At 39.9% G+C, this 17537-nt stretch overlaps 1 protein-coding gene across 4 annotated transcripts; it reads right to left on the bottom strand.

Annotated features, from left to right (window-relative positions):
* Positions 1–691: 691 nt before the first annotated feature.
* Positions 692–16822, bottom strand: znf821 (zinc finger protein 821). 4 transcript variants are annotated; one of them, XM_055036911.1, is made up of 6 exons: positions 16732–16822; positions 8558–8689; positions 8312–8430; positions 6696–6794; positions 5459–5625; positions 692–4361 (listed from the first exon to the last, which is right to left on the bottom strand). In XM_055036911.1, the coding sequence occupies exons 1-6, from the start codon at positions 16733–16735 to the stop codon at positions 3389–3391; spliced, it is 1494 nt and encodes a 497-aa protein (XP_054892886.1). In that variant the 5' UTR covers positions 16736–16822; the 3' UTR covers positions 692–3388. The 4 variants fall into 4 exon arrangements, with proteins under 4 accessions (XP_054892886.1, XP_054892885.1, XP_054892884.1 ...); XM_055036910.1 differs by lacking the exon at positions 16732–16822 and adding an exon at positions 14767–15203 and having other exon boundaries at positions 8312–8427; XM_055036909.1 differs by lacking the exon at positions 16732–16822 and adding an exon at positions 14767–15201.
* Positions 16823–17537: the final 715 nt, after the last annotated feature.

Below are 17537 nucleotides of genomic sequence, written 5' to 3'. Positions count from 1 at the left end.
AGTCTTGGACAAAATGGTTAAATGCATTAGCTGGCAAGTATTTTTTACATTTTCATGCAAACTAGTAAAGATATTTGTGTACTTCTACTACTAAAATGTTTTTTTTTATTATAGCTCGCGGGGCATTTAGGGCCCTCAGGATGTTTTTCCGCAGCTTGCAACTGATTCAAGCTTGAAATATTTAATTTTATGTAATGAATCTCTCACTTCCTGAACTTACTGTGAAGAAATGTTGCACTTTCACACATTAAAATCTTTTGAGCTGTACTTGCATGACTTGAAAGCAGACAGGGAAATACAGCGATCATTTCCTCTACTCATCAAACTAAAATGTTTTTCTTTCACATGAGCTGAAAAAAGTAAATGCTCCTGTAATACTGTGTGCCTTTAATTTATCAAGGCAAATATGTGAGATCCTTTTCACATTACTGATCCTTTATCTACAAATGTGACTATTTTGTTCATTAAAATAGTGTTTCCACTGGTGAGAAGCTAAAAACTTGCTTCCTCGAAAAGTTAAATGAAGCATGTACAACCTAAAATAATAAATCAGTCATTTTTTTATTTTAAATTTTTCCAATTCAGATTAAATGGTAATTTGTTCATGATGTAATGTAACAACTCAAGGACCTACTGATGTACCATTCAGTATGAGTGACTGCCTCAAGAGCAACAGAAGGTAAACACTGGCTTTATATTAAACTTGATGTTTATTTCCACATTCTTCACCAGGTTTCCTTATGGTCTGTACATAGTTTGAGTTGGTAACAAGAGGACGGTGTCCCTGAAGGGCCATCCAGTCAGAATACATTGATATGACAACCAGGCATGTTGTTGCAGTTTAGCTCATTCATTTGGCCTTTTGCAGAAATACAGATTTTGTAAACATGGACATTGAGAGAAAAATCCTGATCGCATTAATATCAAAAGGCCAACATTTAAAACATTTTTTTTTCAATTAAACTGTTTAAAAAAAGAAGAAAAAAAAGCAGGCATAAACTAACAGAACACAGGCTCATACTGAACAACTCTAGTACTAGTGCAGTTTCAGGGACATGCAGTGTTGACCTAACCCAAAGTGAGCCAAAGGACAAAGTGACGCCCCAGAGTCCACAGTCGTCCTGCTGCTGGTTCACAGCAGACTGACGGCGTCGCCTCTGAGAATACCCAGCATTCATAGGCTGGGACAAAAACCTGAAGCCTTTCGCTTTCAGCAGAGAACGTCACTATGAGATGGCAGTGAGACCTTCTTGCTTTAGTGCGCTGAACTTTGAAAAATAAAACCAGTGCAACGTATCCTCCCCCAAACGTGATGCGATCAGTTATTGGTACAGCGAACAATAGCGATTATTTCCTCTACTGATCAAACTGAAATGTTTTTCTTTGACACGAGTTAAAAAAGGTAAATGCATCTCGACGGTCTGGGCTCTGAGAAAGCGGAGCGTCTGATTCTGAATTTCGATGAAACATTTTTGAAGCTGCGTTCTGCATAGTTTCTTTGACAACTGAAATCGTTTTCCTTCACAAACAATAAATCTGTTGCATAGAAGTTTGATGCACGCCTAGGAAAGCCAAAAGTCCCGACCCAGATCAGCATCTCACGCTTTCTTTAGGCAGGACGACGACGCTCTTCTAGGTGTGACTCAAACAGAAACACTACTTGGAGAGACTGAAACTGCTCGTCTGACGGTGGAAAGTTTTGCGTCTAGAGAAATCAAGAGGAGTGGAGGTAACTGAAAACAACGCGGGGATGATGCACTCTGGGCCTCTAACGCAAATATGAAACAGATTATACCAGCAAAATACGGCAAACACTTTTACAAGAAAACAAAAGTATCATGTTGCATAAATATGTGCTGGAATGAGGATCAGTAATATAAAAACATATCCTGGAAATAAACAAGCCTCTGTGCTAACAAAGGGGAGGACAACATCATACAGGTATATCTCAATAAGCTGGATTGTTACTGAATAATTCATTTATTTAAGTGAGTTTTATCAAGCATTTATTTGAATTAATTTGGATAACCAAGACACAAGATTGTTAAGTAGCTGATAACTGTGTTCTATCAGAATAATGGAAAATTGAGTGGAAGGAAAAAATGTGGGAGAAAAGAAGCAGCAATTATAGCCACAAGTTTGAGAGGATTTAGAAAACTTGAAATATATTACTCTGTCATGAATCCAACTCTTGAATTAGATAATTGAAATAAATTAACATTTAAACGACATCCTATTTTTTTTTATTTAGATATACCTGTAAATGATTCTCACCTCTTAACATGATTTTTTTTTCTCCAGACTTGTGGATGTAAAAAAAGAAAATATATAAAAATGTAAGTGGTAATAAAAACATAAGATACTGCAGACTCACAGAGAATGTGAATGCCACAGGAATTGCACAAAGCACATTAAAATCAAGCACGACTTTCTGTACAATACTAACATGTTCACTAATTAGCATAAAAAACACAAATGGTTCTTCGTAGACAGAATTCAAGTAATGCGACAAAATATGAGGTCAACAGGTAACATGTTGGGTTTTCTTTTTCCCTGTAATGAGACCAAAATATATAAGAGGTACATAATGTAATGTTCAGTACAATAACAGCAGCAGAGACTGAGTTTAAAAAAACAAACAAACAAATTACACACAGTGCTTAAAAAAAAAAAAAAAAAAAAAAAAAGACGACGTGAATGAAGATGTCCATAGGAATTCTTTTCGACACCTGGCAGCTCAATAGGAACAAACATTCATAAACGAATGCATGCTTCCTATTAAAGTGCCATAAAGAGGACTATCAAAACTTAAAAGTGTGGGGAAACGACCTGCGTCTTCTGTAGTCTTGTATAGTGTGTGTGTAGCTTTGGAGGCTTGGAGCTGGTAAGCCACAGGACAGAGAGCGACCGTCCACGGCGCCGGATGAGGTAGTAGTTTGGACATGAATGTTCCACAGCAGCAGCTAGAAAACAGAGAGAGGCGCAGCTACCGGAGTCTGAGTTACTGGGCTGGGAGGACCGGGGGGGGCGGGAGGGTCTGCAGCTACAGGGTCCACACTCCCCTCACTCAGGATCCATGTGCAAATGATTTTTTGATTTTTTTTCTTTTCAGTTGAAGCAAGAATAACTGCTCCCACCAGAATGTATTATCACCTCTGAGAGTCCACTGAAACACGGATAAATCTCTTTACAGCATGCTCTTAGAATAAGAAACATTCTCAACCCTGTTTCCAAGGTTTTATAGACTGTAATAAATTAGAAATTGAAGAAGTTTGCATGAATACAGAGGGCTTTGGGGAGCGGGGGAGAGTAGGACAGGAATGGTTCGCTGTGGTAATGGGAACCTGACGGCACAGACTGGGGGGAGTTTTTAGAGGATCCCCAGGGATCATGGCAGCTTCATGAAGAGACCGTTATCTATGGAAGGAACCGGCATGGGACAGGGGAACTGAAAGAGACTCATGTCCGCTGTGAGAGCGGCCATCGCGGCGGGATCGTGCTCGATCTGTGTCCTGAGGGCGGGGTCGATCTTCTCCAGCCGCCGCTTGATCCGCTTGGCCTCCCTCTCGCGGATCAGCCGGGCCTGCCTCTTCTCCGGAGTCTCGTTGGCCCTCTTTAGCCGCATGGCCTCCCGGTCTCTCTGCAGCCGCCGCGCCCTCTGCTCCTCCGTCTCCTGCATCCTCTGCATGCGCTTGGCCTCGCGGTCCCGCAGCCTCCTCAGCTCCCTCTCCTCGTCCGTCTCGCAGGCGCGCTTGTTCTTCTTCGCGGTGCGTTCGCGCTCCAAGCGCTGCAGGCGAGCCTCCAGGGGCTCATTCTTGCGACGCAGCGCCCACTTCCGCATCGGAGACTGCGCCTCCACCAGCTGCTGGTACGCCACACAGCTGTTGCACACCAGCAGGACTCCGGCGGGGTAGACGGGCATCGGGCTCATGATGTCGGGAATGGGAGGAAGGGCTGAAGAGGAGGAGTTGAGGGCGTCGGGGATGGACGCGAGCGACGGGCCTTCGGACAGGAGCCCGTCGGACAGAGAAGGAAAGGTGGGTCCTTGATCGGACCCCGAGCACGGTCCACAACCTGGGCTTAACGCGTGGCACGGCCGTGGTCCTTGACACTGGTTTGGGATGTGGCTGGAGGCCTGGCAGGAGCGATGGGCCTGACAGAGGGTGGATGTCGGATCGGGAGCCTGGCAGGGAGGCGGGCCCTGACAGGAACTGGGACTGGGACCCGCTCCGTGGCAGGAGTGCGTGCTGGAGCCCGGGCTGCTCATGGGGCTGCTGGAGAGGGACTGGGACATGGAGCAGGAGTCCCGTCCACCAGTGACGTCCATCCTGCTTGTGTCGAGGACATCTTTTAGCTTTTCCCTGCAATAAGACAGAAGGTTAGCTGAAACAAGGCCTCCACTTTCCATCTGATTCTTTAGCAACGTTCACACAGCAAGTCTTGATGACTTAGAGGGATTTTTTTTGGCTCTTGTCGCCTTTTTTTCCACAGTAGCTGGACAGGAAGTTAGATTATGAGAGAGCCACGCCCACTCCACGACTTTTTGCTGAGGTCTGATTTGTTTTGCGTGGGCGTTCAGAGCTGATCAGCCTCATCCATGTGTTTTAAACGTTTGTCTTCAACCACGTCTCAAAGGTTTCTTCACTGCCTCGCAGGCTAAACTCCTGCACTGTAACTGTGGATTTCATTTCTACCGCACATTGTTCTGTTTCCATTGTGATTCGTGGTATTTTGATGGCAAAACGTCTCTTTAGATTTTAAAGGCTGCAGGTCCCTGACATTCCCGGTTCTTTTTTAAGAAAGTAGATTTTTATAATGATTAACATTGAAACTGCAGAGTTACTGCGTCGACATGTTTTATAAATGGCAGACTGTCTGAAGACAGTCGAACTGATTTCACAGAAAAGTCTGGTAGTTTTAAATTGCTCGTACATTTTGTAAGTGTTCTGCGTTGAGTTTGATCATTTATCCCTCCCTCTCTTTCCGCTGTGTATTCCGACCTTGAAGGGGCTGTTTAAATGGAAAAAAATAAAAATAAAAAAAAAGCTAATTGCAGTTGCTAAGCAACATGCAAGTTTATTTCCTATGGATCTGTCATTGCAGGACTAAATGTATTCATCCTTCATGTTATACAGTCTGGTTCATCTCTCACTGGACAATCACTTCTTCATTTATTCTGATGTGCTCAGCTGGAGACACGTCACCTAACCGTCATCCAGCTTTAGGAAACGTTTTGGTCTGCCATATTTTATCTCTTCATCATTGGTAAGAATTTGGCCATCAATAGAAAGAGTAAAAATACAGCTTTGTCATACAGCTTATGCACGTTATTTATTTTTTTTAAAGTGTGCTATTCTAGTAATTAAATCCCGTCGCATTCAATACAACAGACATCAAGTTCCTTGCAAACTTGTGCCTGGAAGAGCCGAGCAGCAGCAGCAGCAGATTTGGGATGAACCTGTTAAAGTTGTTGGTGTCTGTGAAGCGTGCGCCACAGACGGCGCAGTTGGAGAGGCGGTCCTCAGAGTGGATGAGAAGATGCCGTCCAAGCGAGCCAGGAGAACTCAGGGCTCGCCCACACACCGGGCACACGTAGCTCTTGCTGTTGCTCATCATGCTTGTATGCTGGAGAAGAGCGGAGAAAGATAAACATATAAACTTACCGTGATAAACTGTAAGAGTATAAATTTAGAAAGAGGAAAGATGGATCATGATTGGATTAAAGGAAGTCAATTGTGAAAGGAAGTAGTTTTTAAAGCCATGTTTTACTCCACACTTAATGTTATAAACCTCTGACAGATTTTTTTACATCATATTTACTTATTGAGTGAAAGTGCTAAATTTTTATGAAGACTTCCAGGTTTCAACTGATTCTGAGCAATGGAGATTTAAATCTGACATATAAAATCAAGGAAAAGATCATAGATGTTAATTCATTAAATCATATGTTTTTAACATTCATCAGATTTTTTAAAATGGAAGACGTCTGAGTTTTCATATAATTTTTTTGTGTTTCTCTTGCAAAACTCCTCGCTGTTTGTATTCGTCAAACTTGTGTGCATCATTTTCTTCCCGAATGTTTAATGTTGAAAACCAAATATAAATATCTTTGAGAATTAAAACTAAAGAAGCACATTGAAGTTTCTGCAATTGGTTGATGTGTTTAAGCACCGAAAAGGTAGAAATTAATAGATGTGAACCATTTAATGGTTCTTTCAGGTAACAAGATTGAATTGATGTCTGGCAGAGTCATCCGTTTCTGTTACAACACATACAACTCCATAATATTTTATAGTAATAAAATATCTTTACTATTCAACTACTCTATGTTTACTTTAACGTAGAAATAACTGTGCTCACATATAGCAGTATTTTGACATTTGACACTTCAAATTAAAACGTAATTAGTGCAACATAAACAACTGGATTACAAGAGAATTAAAATATGTATTTGCACTCACCAAAAAAGAAAAAAGCTAGTTTTAGAATGCACTCTGCTTTTTTCTCGGCATGACATTGAACTGAATCACGTGAAACATTCGGATTTACTGCCTCTAACAAGCTGTTTTTGTTAAAACAGACTCTGAAATGTTGGAAGCTGCTAATTGACAAGTGCGCACTAATTGAGACAAAGAAATGCAAGATGCTGCAACGGTTTCCGTGTTTTTATAGTTGGAAACAAGCGCAGTTCTCACCTGGTAGACATGTGAAATGAGTCTCTCAGGGCTGCTGAAATCCAGCGTGCACAGAGGACAGACAAAGTTGTTGCTGTGGTCAGCCCCCTCGTCGCTCTCCTGAGGAAAATAAAAGCACAGTTTTAGAGTAGATTTATTCACACATAGCTGTATGGTGTGTGTGTGTGTGTGTGTGTGGGCGGTGAAAGCAAATCCACATTAAAAAGCCGTATGTGCTGCTGGTGTGAGATGAAGCTCACCCTTTAATGATTCAAGAGAGGACATTGTTTGTATCAAGCTTAACGTCAGCCTGCGTGGAAGCTATTTCTAACTGTTGGTGTAGGATGATGTGTTGAGTGTATGACTGTGCAAAAGTCAGTGAGTCATTATTGGTCACGTGACGCTGTTACAGATGTTACTCATTCAAATTGAAATGTGGAGCACTTGGAAACAGAAGGTGCCTCCACAAAACATACTGGTAGATAGCAGAGCTTTCACACCTTGAACTGCTCAAAGACTTAAAAAAACAAAAAAGTCTGCCAACAAATGAGCTTATTTTGATCCGTGTAATTCTGATGCGTTTTACAGGCATGGAAACGTTACTTGGTTTTATAGCAGAATCAAGTAATTACACTACCTTCATTTGTAAAAATGAGATTAAAATTCAGCTAATACTTTGTGTAAGAAAACCAACACAAAGCGTAAGGTGTTGGGCTTCCTCTTGTTCAATAAACATTCGTTCTGAAAGCACACACTGCCTGGTGACTGATCATCTGCAGGGTCTAAGAGTGCGCTTTTCACAAACAAAGCTTCCTCATGTCCACAATTACGTACAGTGGAGGATCTGTAATGCTGTGGGTTTGTTACTTGTCCAAAAGCCGTGGCGATCATGTTAGAGTGCATTTAAATCAGAATCCAGTTGCCTCTTTCATAAATATAGTGATCCAACATCTACAGCCTAATTATCACAAAAATAGGTTATCATATACAAAATTAACCTTCTGCCATAACCGTCTGACCTCCACACCGGAATCCAAGAGTTGTGCAACATATATAATGATACATTACTCGAAGTTTTGCTGGCTAATTTATTTCTGGAGTCATGAGATCATCAGAAGAGAAACTAATAGAGGACGAAGGACTTTGGATAACCAAGAAAACAGATTGTGCAACTAGGAATGACAGAAGACTGTCTCTAGTTTTTAAATAAAATCATGTGAGTTTATGCTATAAGAGTAAAGAAATATTATTCAATAAAAGAGCTTTCATGAATCTTTCCTAGTGTGCAAATACATCTGTTCATATATGTATATATATATATATATATATATATTTATAAAAATAAAAAAAAACTATTGTCACGTGCATAAAATAATCCTTAAAGAAAAGCTTCACCTGTTAGGTTTAAGAATTTCACAGATTCTTAAACTACATCCTGTGGCTTCAAACCAAACAGCTCAAAATGACGGTGGCGTTCTAGTCGGAGACGCTGAGAAGATTTCATCATTCCCTAAGCTCAGTGAGGTTTGATTTGAACGCTCCCCCGCCCTCTGACACGTGGCAAAACCCAAAACGAGGAATAAACTGTAACAAAACGGTCACGACAAAACAAGCCAGCTAACATGCAGCCGACTCACCACTTTGACACCCGCCCCTTGAAGGCGGCACTGCGCTCTGTTGTCAGTCATGTGGTCGTCAGCAGAGCCGTTGGAGGACAAGTCTTCGCCGTGGTTGTCAGGGTCGCTATCGCTGTCTTCTATGGAGGCAAACACAGCCCTATCAATACAGACAGACAACAGAGCACAGAGCAGGGCTTATTCTCACTCACACCCCTCAGTCCCAGGACGTTCCCGCAGAGTCCGCCTGGCCCCTCTGGCCCGTACCTGTGAGGCTATCCTGTCCTTGGACTTCCTGCGAGTTGTTGTTGCAGCATTCGCCGTCCTCTGTGAATTCATCCCTGCCGTCCATGTTAATGGTGTGCTGGAGTCCAGATAAGCCCAAAGTGTGGAATGGCCCTGGGAGTTTAGAACAGCAGACATTTGGTGAGGTTCAACTTTGCAAACTGTGACACTCAGATTTTCTACTAACTGCTCTCTTGTAGATTTCTGCTATTTTTTTTCCATATATAATGAAAGCTCAACTTAAATGAAAAGCCATCAGCAATCTCAATCATCCTCTTTATTATGCAGCAGGAAACAGACGTCATTTTCTAATTTGCAAGTTTTTACAAATTTGTATTGCTTATTTTTTTTTAAAACGTCTCTCGATCGCAGTTCAGTTTTTTGAAGGTCATTTTTAGGGAGCTCACCCAAAACCGTACAATTAGAGACCAGGTGTATGTACACACTGACATCACCGCAACGATTATAATGACATACCCTCCACAGACTTTTACAACCAAAACAACTCATAAAACCCACATTTACATTCTATAAGTAGACACTAAAAGCCTGTTTTCTACATCCAAACGGTTGGAAACAGGAGTATTTTTCTTTTCTGAGAAGAAAAGAAAAATACTGCTTTTTTCTTTTCTTTTTGGAAAAAAAAAAAGAAATGAATGTTCTTTATGGGAAAGAAGGTTCATAAAAAAGAATGAATAAGCTTGTCGAGCTACAAACATATTCCTTATTCATTCATAAAGAAAGAATAAAGGTACAATCTTTATTCTTCAATAAAGAATGAACCTTTACCATAGAGTATATGTGCTCCTGAGCATATCTAATATTATAATGCTGTCTTTGAGTTATTCTTACAAGATAAAAACCTATAAATGAAACTGTGCATGGAGAATTTTACAAACAGTTGCATGGTTATGACAAGACTAATCATTACAAGCCTCGCTGAGATTCTTAAACATTTCACAGACTTTTTTGGTTGAATATAAACAAATACAAGTAATAAAAAAATCTCATTTTAGGAAAAGTAACATTTTCTGCCAAGATGTAACAAATGTATTTTTGTTATTCGACTGTAGATAGGATTTTGATTTGGTGGTAGATTCAGTTTTTGAATGTATGCATTAGATTTTATTGTACGTCAGTCAGAAGCTTTTTATTTTAATGTCTAAACTGCATTAAGTGCTTCTTCACCTTTTCACATTAATTTAAATGGAAGGATTCAACCACAGACCGTTGTTTTGTGACGTCGCCTCTATAATGCAAGTTTTCTTTAGTAATTAATTTACCCATTGCCCTCCACAACTATAGTCATAAAGTACAGTACAACGCAGGAAAAGTTCAATTCTAATTTGCATAACTCAAGTAAAAAGATCTACTATATAATCTTTACATAAAATCAGATTGATAAAAGTAGAATATTTGCAACAGGTCCGCAGAGTCAGTGAATTAAAACTCCAAAGGAAAGCTTTTCCACAGAGATTTGTGGCTGCTGGGTTGTGATTGCTTTGGAGGCGTGAAACTGACGATCTGTCCAGACCAGTAAACAAGGCAGTACAGTAATCCAGGCATGAGATTGAGATAGTGTTCTCCAGATCTGCAGGGTACACCAGATGTTTGAGTTCTGAAATGTTTCTTAAATGGCAGGAACAAGAAGTAGATTAAACATGTGAGTCAATGCCGAGAGCCGAATAAAGTGTCTTGTACGCTGAACCTGGCTGCTAAACAAAAGACGATCTGGTTGCTCTTACAAAGCAAGATCTCTGCCTTGTTAGCATTTAAGACAAGAAAATTGCAATACTCAATATCTGGAGGAGCTTAAAAGAGAAATACAACTGAGATTAGTCATGTAGATGTGATTACTCTGAATTACAGAAATTTTGAGTAATGCCAGTACATGGAAATAAGTAAAAACAAAATGTCAATGTACCCAACACTTAACCACAAGGAACACCACAGGTTATACTAATCTGTCCTCATGAAGAATGTCCTATTAAGACAGATACGAATGAAAATCTATGCAGAGACAGAGATGATAAGCAAAACTTTCAGCTAATTTAGTGAAATGTTTCAGAATAACATAATTTGTGTTGAAAAGTTTGGCTTCAGAACATTTGCCTATTGGAGCAAGTAACTATTGTTTATATTTAACAAAAGGCTGACTTTAATAAAACATTGCACAGTGATAAAACAAGAAGTTCAACTGTTTTTTTAATTGACTCAAGCTGTAGAGAAATTTCTCATTAGTTTAAAAGTCTAAACACTACAGTACATAAAGTGGGCGAGGTGAGGCCACTCGTGTTTATGCATCAACATTAAGTTCATTAACATCCCAACCCCCACTGTTCTTACACTCCAATGCATACTGGCTGCTCCTACAGCAATGCTGCAGTCCCTCAGGAGCAGCAGCCTCTCTTCCTGCTTTCTGTCGAGCTACAAACTGTGTTTCTCCACGTCTCTCTCCACACCACCCACACGCCGAACAGCCTGGCTCGCCCTCTGTCTTCCCTGCTTAAATATAGCGAGTACTTCCATATCCATACCATCGCCTCCGAGAGGGGTGAAAGCAGCTCGGCAATGGCAGCCCATATGTCTCTGCTCTGTGGAAGTACTTTTAGTTGTGAGGTTTGGTAAAACTCCTCCACTTTTTATATTCTTACACTTGACCCCGCCAAAGATGAATTTGAGTCCTAGCATTTGCCTCAGTAGAGCTGTTGGCGAGAGTTTCTCTTATACTCTGAAATAAGTCGGGATTTTACTTTGGTGTGCAGTAACTCGGGTCAGAGATGGGAGAGATGGGCTGCGACTTTGGCTACCTGACACTGACAGAACCACGCCCCTCATCACAGTCCATTACCAGCACTTTCCCTTTGAGTTTCTCTAAACCTGAAGCTGAATCTTCAGGTTATTTTTCTATCGTCTGGCTTCTTTTATTTGGCGTGTGGGTGCAGTTTGGGCCCCAAACGAGCCAGAGCTTTCATGAGGAGTGGCACAGTGGGTCCGGGTATTGAACTACTACAGCGAGCTGGCTTCTCGGCACATGGCCAATGATTGATGTGTGAGAAATACCCATCCCCCCCTCCCACCCAATTGCCAGAGCTCTGTCTGTACATCTGTCTCTCCTTGCTCCCTCCCTCCCCCAGTCTCTGTGCCACTGTGATGTTATCTCCGAGTCTGTGTGTCTGTAGGCAGGAGGTGACGCAGTGTCTGACTGAATCCAGACAAAGAGACAAACTCATCAGTCAACAGACACACAGAAGAGAGAGAGAAAGGGGAGTGGGTGGTGGTGGTGGCGGCAGTGGAGGGGGGTCAGGGTGGTGGAGGGCTAGCGTGCTAAACAAAACAGACAAAAGACAGAATGCCAAAACTCTACTCAAACACCAAGCAATAGGGGTCTTTTTTTTTTTTCTTCAAATTTAAAAGCCCCTCCTTTAGCTCTCCAGCCGCCGTCCCCTTGAAAACACACACATGAAGTCACACAAGCCAGTGTCTGAATGTGCAGGAAGTGCTGGGGCCCTGACTTCCATCCACACACAGACAGGAGGGGAACAAGGATGCTGGGCCAGACATCTGATCAGTTCTCATCTGCTGACCCAATATCACACAAAAGATGAAGTGATAAAACCCTTCTAATGAAGAGGACCACTGTCTGGCTACGTTGGCGCCTGAAGTTAAGGTGAAATGTCGCTCATTAACATGAGAAAAACCAAGCACATACAAGGAATTAAGTCTTAATAATCGAAGGTTAAAGATTGCATTCCCATACAGACTGCAGAAGTTTTTTTGCACCTGTTGGAGGAAAGTTTTTCTGTTTGTATTCAACATTTTTTTTCTTGCACAAAAATGTAAATTTTACTACACTGTGGTTGCATATTTCAGGATTTTACAATCTGTCACTTTGTATTTTTACCTTATTGTTGTTTCTAATGTGTTTATCCATGACTGTGACTCCACTGTTGTTACACTGAAATGTTCCTACTGAAAAGGGAAATATAGAGCTAATCCTATCTAGTGAAAAACAAGTTGAACTACTTCATATAACTTTAGAATATTAAAAAATGATCAGAGTTGAAATAGTGCTTCATGTTAAGCATTAAACAACAACAATATCTTCATATTTAGCAGGAAACAAACTAAAAGACTTAATTCAGTTAATTTCACTGCAGTTTTTCTGGATTGTAATGTTCATCAGATTAAAGAACACAAAGACATTTGCATGCAACATACACTTTGAGTGGAACCTTTGTGTGTGTGGGCAAGCATATACATAAAAATGTGTGTGTGTGTGTGTGTCTGGCAGCCTGTCTCCCTGCTGTCTAGTCTGTCAGTCAGTCTGACTGCGTTAACCTCTCCGCTCTGGACAGCTCTCTGCAGGCCATTTAGACTTCACAGGAAAAGACAGGTGAAGCAGCCAAACCGCAGGAGTCCTGAACTACAAAACTCACCGAATCTGAAGTCTGTCGATGACGATGGAGATTATAGTTAAATGTATTCAAACAGAACATAGAAAGTTCCCTCTTCAACGTCAACTTGGTTTTGGTCATCCTTTCCGTTTCTAGCTCTGATTTTGGCGTTCAGTAACAATATATGGACTGTTGAGCTTTTCAGGGATTACTGTAGGTGCAAAAGTAAGATGCATTTCTACACTTTCTCCAAACTATATTTAGAAAGGTGAGCTGTGCAGGTCCTGACTTCAGCAGATTACACAGGGCAATCTTTTTCTTTGGAGGGAGCAACTTCTTGAAGATATCTGCAGGTGGACCAACCAGGAGATCCTGGCTGGAGGGACACCAACTGGATGTCATTACAAACCAACTTTCACCAATTATTGATAGCCTACTCATTCATTCATTAACATTTTCTTTTTAAAAAGCCATCAGTACACTCTAAAGTTTGAAACAGACCCAAAAGACTCCAAGTCATGTTTCTGTACAGACTGTGGCTTATGTCTCATTAATACTCCTAAATTAAAAAGGGAAAAGACAAAGATTATTATTAAAGTGGAACAGATTAGTTCCACCTCTACAAAGTTTCATAATGAATATTTTGATAAACATAAGTACTATCAACTCTCTTTTTTTTTAATCTCACAAAACCAAGACTGAAGATCTTGATCAATAGGATCTATATTAGGTGTGGACATCTCTACAAGAGGCTGAATATATTACTGACAAGCAGCGATGATGCCTGTTCCTGAAATCTTATAGCCTATAAAATATTTCACTGAAGCAGTCGTTTGAAATTGCTATATTGACACAAATACTGCAGTCAGGACTGTGATTGAATATATCGAGGCAGATTCAGCGTCTAACAGAGATTGTGTGCAAAGAGAGTGACATTTTGTAGAAACGTAATAAACACAAACAGCTGAGGCTTCGCTTGGCATGATGTGTGATTTGTGTTGCTTTAGAGGAAAACAAAACAAAATGCATACACACTGGCAGGGCAAAAGCTCAAACAGGGGTTCCATATATTCACATTTTACTGATGTATCGGCTTTTAAAAGCAGTGCTTCTGTTAAAGTATAAAATAATCCTGCTACACTAATAAAAAACAAAAAAACAAAAAGAAACTGAAGGGGAAGCCACTTGCGGGAAAGCGTGCTCAGTTCAAGTTTTCTTTATATAATGATTGGTCCTAGGAATTAAACTCAGCAGTATTATAACCAACAAAAACAACTGCACATGTTAAATATGGAGAAGAACCTGGTGTGGGTTTAATCAATAAACAGAAATCATGATAAAAATGATGAGAAGAGATCAGAGAATATCAAAGTGTAATAATTACCATCATTCCTTATGTGCATCCATTTAGGTTATGCTATTTAGAAATAAAACATATACTTTAATAAAGGAACTTAAATACTTTCCATGCCTGTTTTTGCATATTATGCATTCAATTGTGACTATTGAGTTTTCAAGTTCAATTTGGCACGACTTTAGATTTCATATATGACATTAGACTTGATAATGTTGTCTTTAGATCACTGGGAAGTAAAGTAGAGTAGAAAGTACATCTAATAATTAGGATGCCAACCCAAACATTTATGACCTCTGCCATATTTAAATACCAGCAAATTAGAAAGGCAAAGGCAAGCGAAACACTTCCCGCAGGATTTATAGTTTAGTCAGAGAGGATCAGACTATGTGAAAAGGAAACTCTTAAAACTGTAAAAATGTAAAACCTGCGATACCTACAGTCAACTTTGAAGGGGTTGGTCTGTTTTCGTCTGGACATAGTATCACCCTCTCACCGGAGGGGGGGTGGGTGGAAAGGTCTCCCCGAACCACTTCGGTCCAGGTGAACTCCGAACCGAGCCGATGGACCCAATTACCGGACAAACTACCTCCAAAACATCCGCTCCAACGGAAGAAACGTAAACGCTACCGGAGGTGTAAACAAGGAGAAGTCCAGTTGCGTGTCACGTTCTTCCAGGTTTAGTTTGAAAAATTGTCCCTTCCAAGCGCCGAGAGGGGTTTAAAATGATGTCCGAGCCCGACGACACACACAGTCGGACGGACGGACGGCGAGGCGACCCGAGCCACTCCGACCCAGAGCCGCTGGCAGCTCGCAGGAGCGAAGCGCGAGCTCAGCTGATCCCGTATGTAAAATATCCGAACGCGAGCCGAACTGCATCATGGGACGTGTAGTCAGGACGAGCAAAGACCGTTAAAGCTGAGGATATGATTGTTTTCTTTAAATACAATTTTACAAATTGTCAAGAGGTAACGGTGGCGCAATTTTCTTGAATCATGTTTAAAAAGCAAACATGACCAAAGATGATATTGTCACTTGATGACGAAAAAAGAGACGGACAGTAACACTGGGCAGACATCAGATGCATTCTGTCAAAGACTTGAATAAATGAAATAAATAATTAATTCAATAATTAACATTTGAACAAGATAACATATTTTCTGTGCTATAAAATAAATAAATTAAAATGTATAATTTCCCAATCTTAATACGTAAATGAATCTATAATTAATATGATAAATTAATGAGGTCATTTCATATGCAGAAAAACATGTTAGCGCTCCGTAGTGGACAAACTATGCAATTTACACAGCGAATCATTGCATATCTTCCAAAGAAAAAACTACTTACATCGACTGTTTTCACAATGAGGCTTCTTTTTATTCTCTTTAATTTTTTGTTTTTTGTTTTTTTAAAACCATTACTAGTATTTTTCGGTATTAATTTAATCTGTATTAAAACCCCATCATCTTAATGGATTATTTGTAAACACTCAGAGATTGACCCCCCCCCCCCCCAATTAATGCCTGACTCCATTTACATTATAAACCACCAGAAAATATCCAGAAAAGTTGTGAGTCAACAATTATATTGTTATAGTAATAAGTAGTTATTACTATGGTTCCAAAATATTTAAAATGGAAGTTTTGGTCTTACATAGAAAAGTTTTATGGATTGCTTAGAGGGAGAGCTTCTAGATTGGCATGTTAAACGCTGAAAATGTGACCTTATAGAGGTTGGACGCGTGAAAACTCAAATGCGAAACGTTAATAGCTCACCCATTAATTGACTGCTTTAAATAAAGAACGACCGTCATTTGCAAATGTACCAAAAGGTACTAAGATTTCACACACAAAAAAAGAACTTCCAACATTATTTACATTATTCAAAACACTGATTGTATCTTTAACTCTGATCTGCAATTGTTAAAATACTGCATAAGCATTCACAGTCCATAAAGCCAGTTTCCTGGATAAGGTAACAACACTGGGTGGTGCTACATACCAATGTCATAGCAGCGCATGTAGTCGTCATCACTGAATGCCACGAGTAAACTGACCGCAGCACGACACTGACACGGTTTAGAAATGTACTCATCCGCAAGATTAGGCGAAAATATGCCATCTCAACGAAAATAAGCTCACCAGCCCGTGAAATGCGTGGATTTCCTTACGAGCAATAGCTGAAACGTCTCCACTGATAGCTTATGGTGACGTCAAATCCAAACCAAAAGCAGATCGACGACAGCTAGCGGACTAACAAGCCGAATGTTAGCCCTTTATATCAATGCAACAACGATAGCACCTATCAAGCTCACAGGGCACAAAGTAAAAAAGAAAACATATTCTAGGAATGAGAACCCAGACGCGTTTATCATGGCAGTAAATAAAAAACGGAACTATTACCCATGGCGTCCAGTGAACACTGGCATAGCAGGTGAGAGTCTCGCTCGGAGGCAGATTGTGATGGGCTCCTCTGGTCCAAGCTAACGTTACTGTATGCTTTAACTTGGGACGAGCGTTCAGTGTGGCAAGCCGTTATAGCACTTAATGAAAACATTTCCACCCTGTCAATACTGAGAATATTGTTAGAAATTGGGAATCCTGATTATCATGTTTTCTAAAATGATATTCCTAAAGTTAGAAAAGGGATTGAAAAAAGGTGAATTGAGCCATTTTCACATGCATTGCTTTGCATAGATATTACATGAACAAATCTTTTTATGCTTTTTTGCCATCAAGTCAACGTTAGAATATGTAAAATAGAAAGCTTAAAAATAAAAACATCTATCTATCTATCTATCTATCTATCTATCTATCTATCTATCTATCTATCTATCTATCTATCTATCTATCTATCTATCTATCTATCTATCTATCTATCTATCTATCTATATTATCTCCTGAAAATTACTAATGATAATTTAGATTTTTTAGATTTCTCAGTTTTTGATTTTTTAGATTTCTCAGTTTTTGACTGTATTAAGGTTTTCCTAGATGTTTCTGATGTTATTTTAGATTACAAACAGTTTAATATTTCAAATTTAAACCAATCATCAATTCTTAGAGTGAAGTTAATTTTTCTTTGTGTGTAGGACATTTCAGCAACAAGGCATTTCAAAGTTTTTTACATGATAAAATCATAATACAATGATTTTACAATAGAATATCCAATATTGTATTCTTGTATTATATTATAAAATAGAATACAA

The sequence above is a fragment of the Poeciliopsis prolifica genome, unplaced genomic scaffold, assembly GCF_027474105.1.
Source record: "Poeciliopsis prolifica strain line A6 unplaced genomic scaffold, Auburn_PproV2 SCAFFOLD011, whole genome shotgun sequence".
Classification (NCBI taxonomy): Eukaryota; Metazoa; Chordata; class Actinopteri; order Cyprinodontiformes; family Poeciliidae; genus Poeciliopsis; species Poeciliopsis prolifica.
The sequence above is the reverse complement of the archived record's forward strand: the minus strand, read 5'-3'. Positions and strand labels throughout refer to the sequence as shown.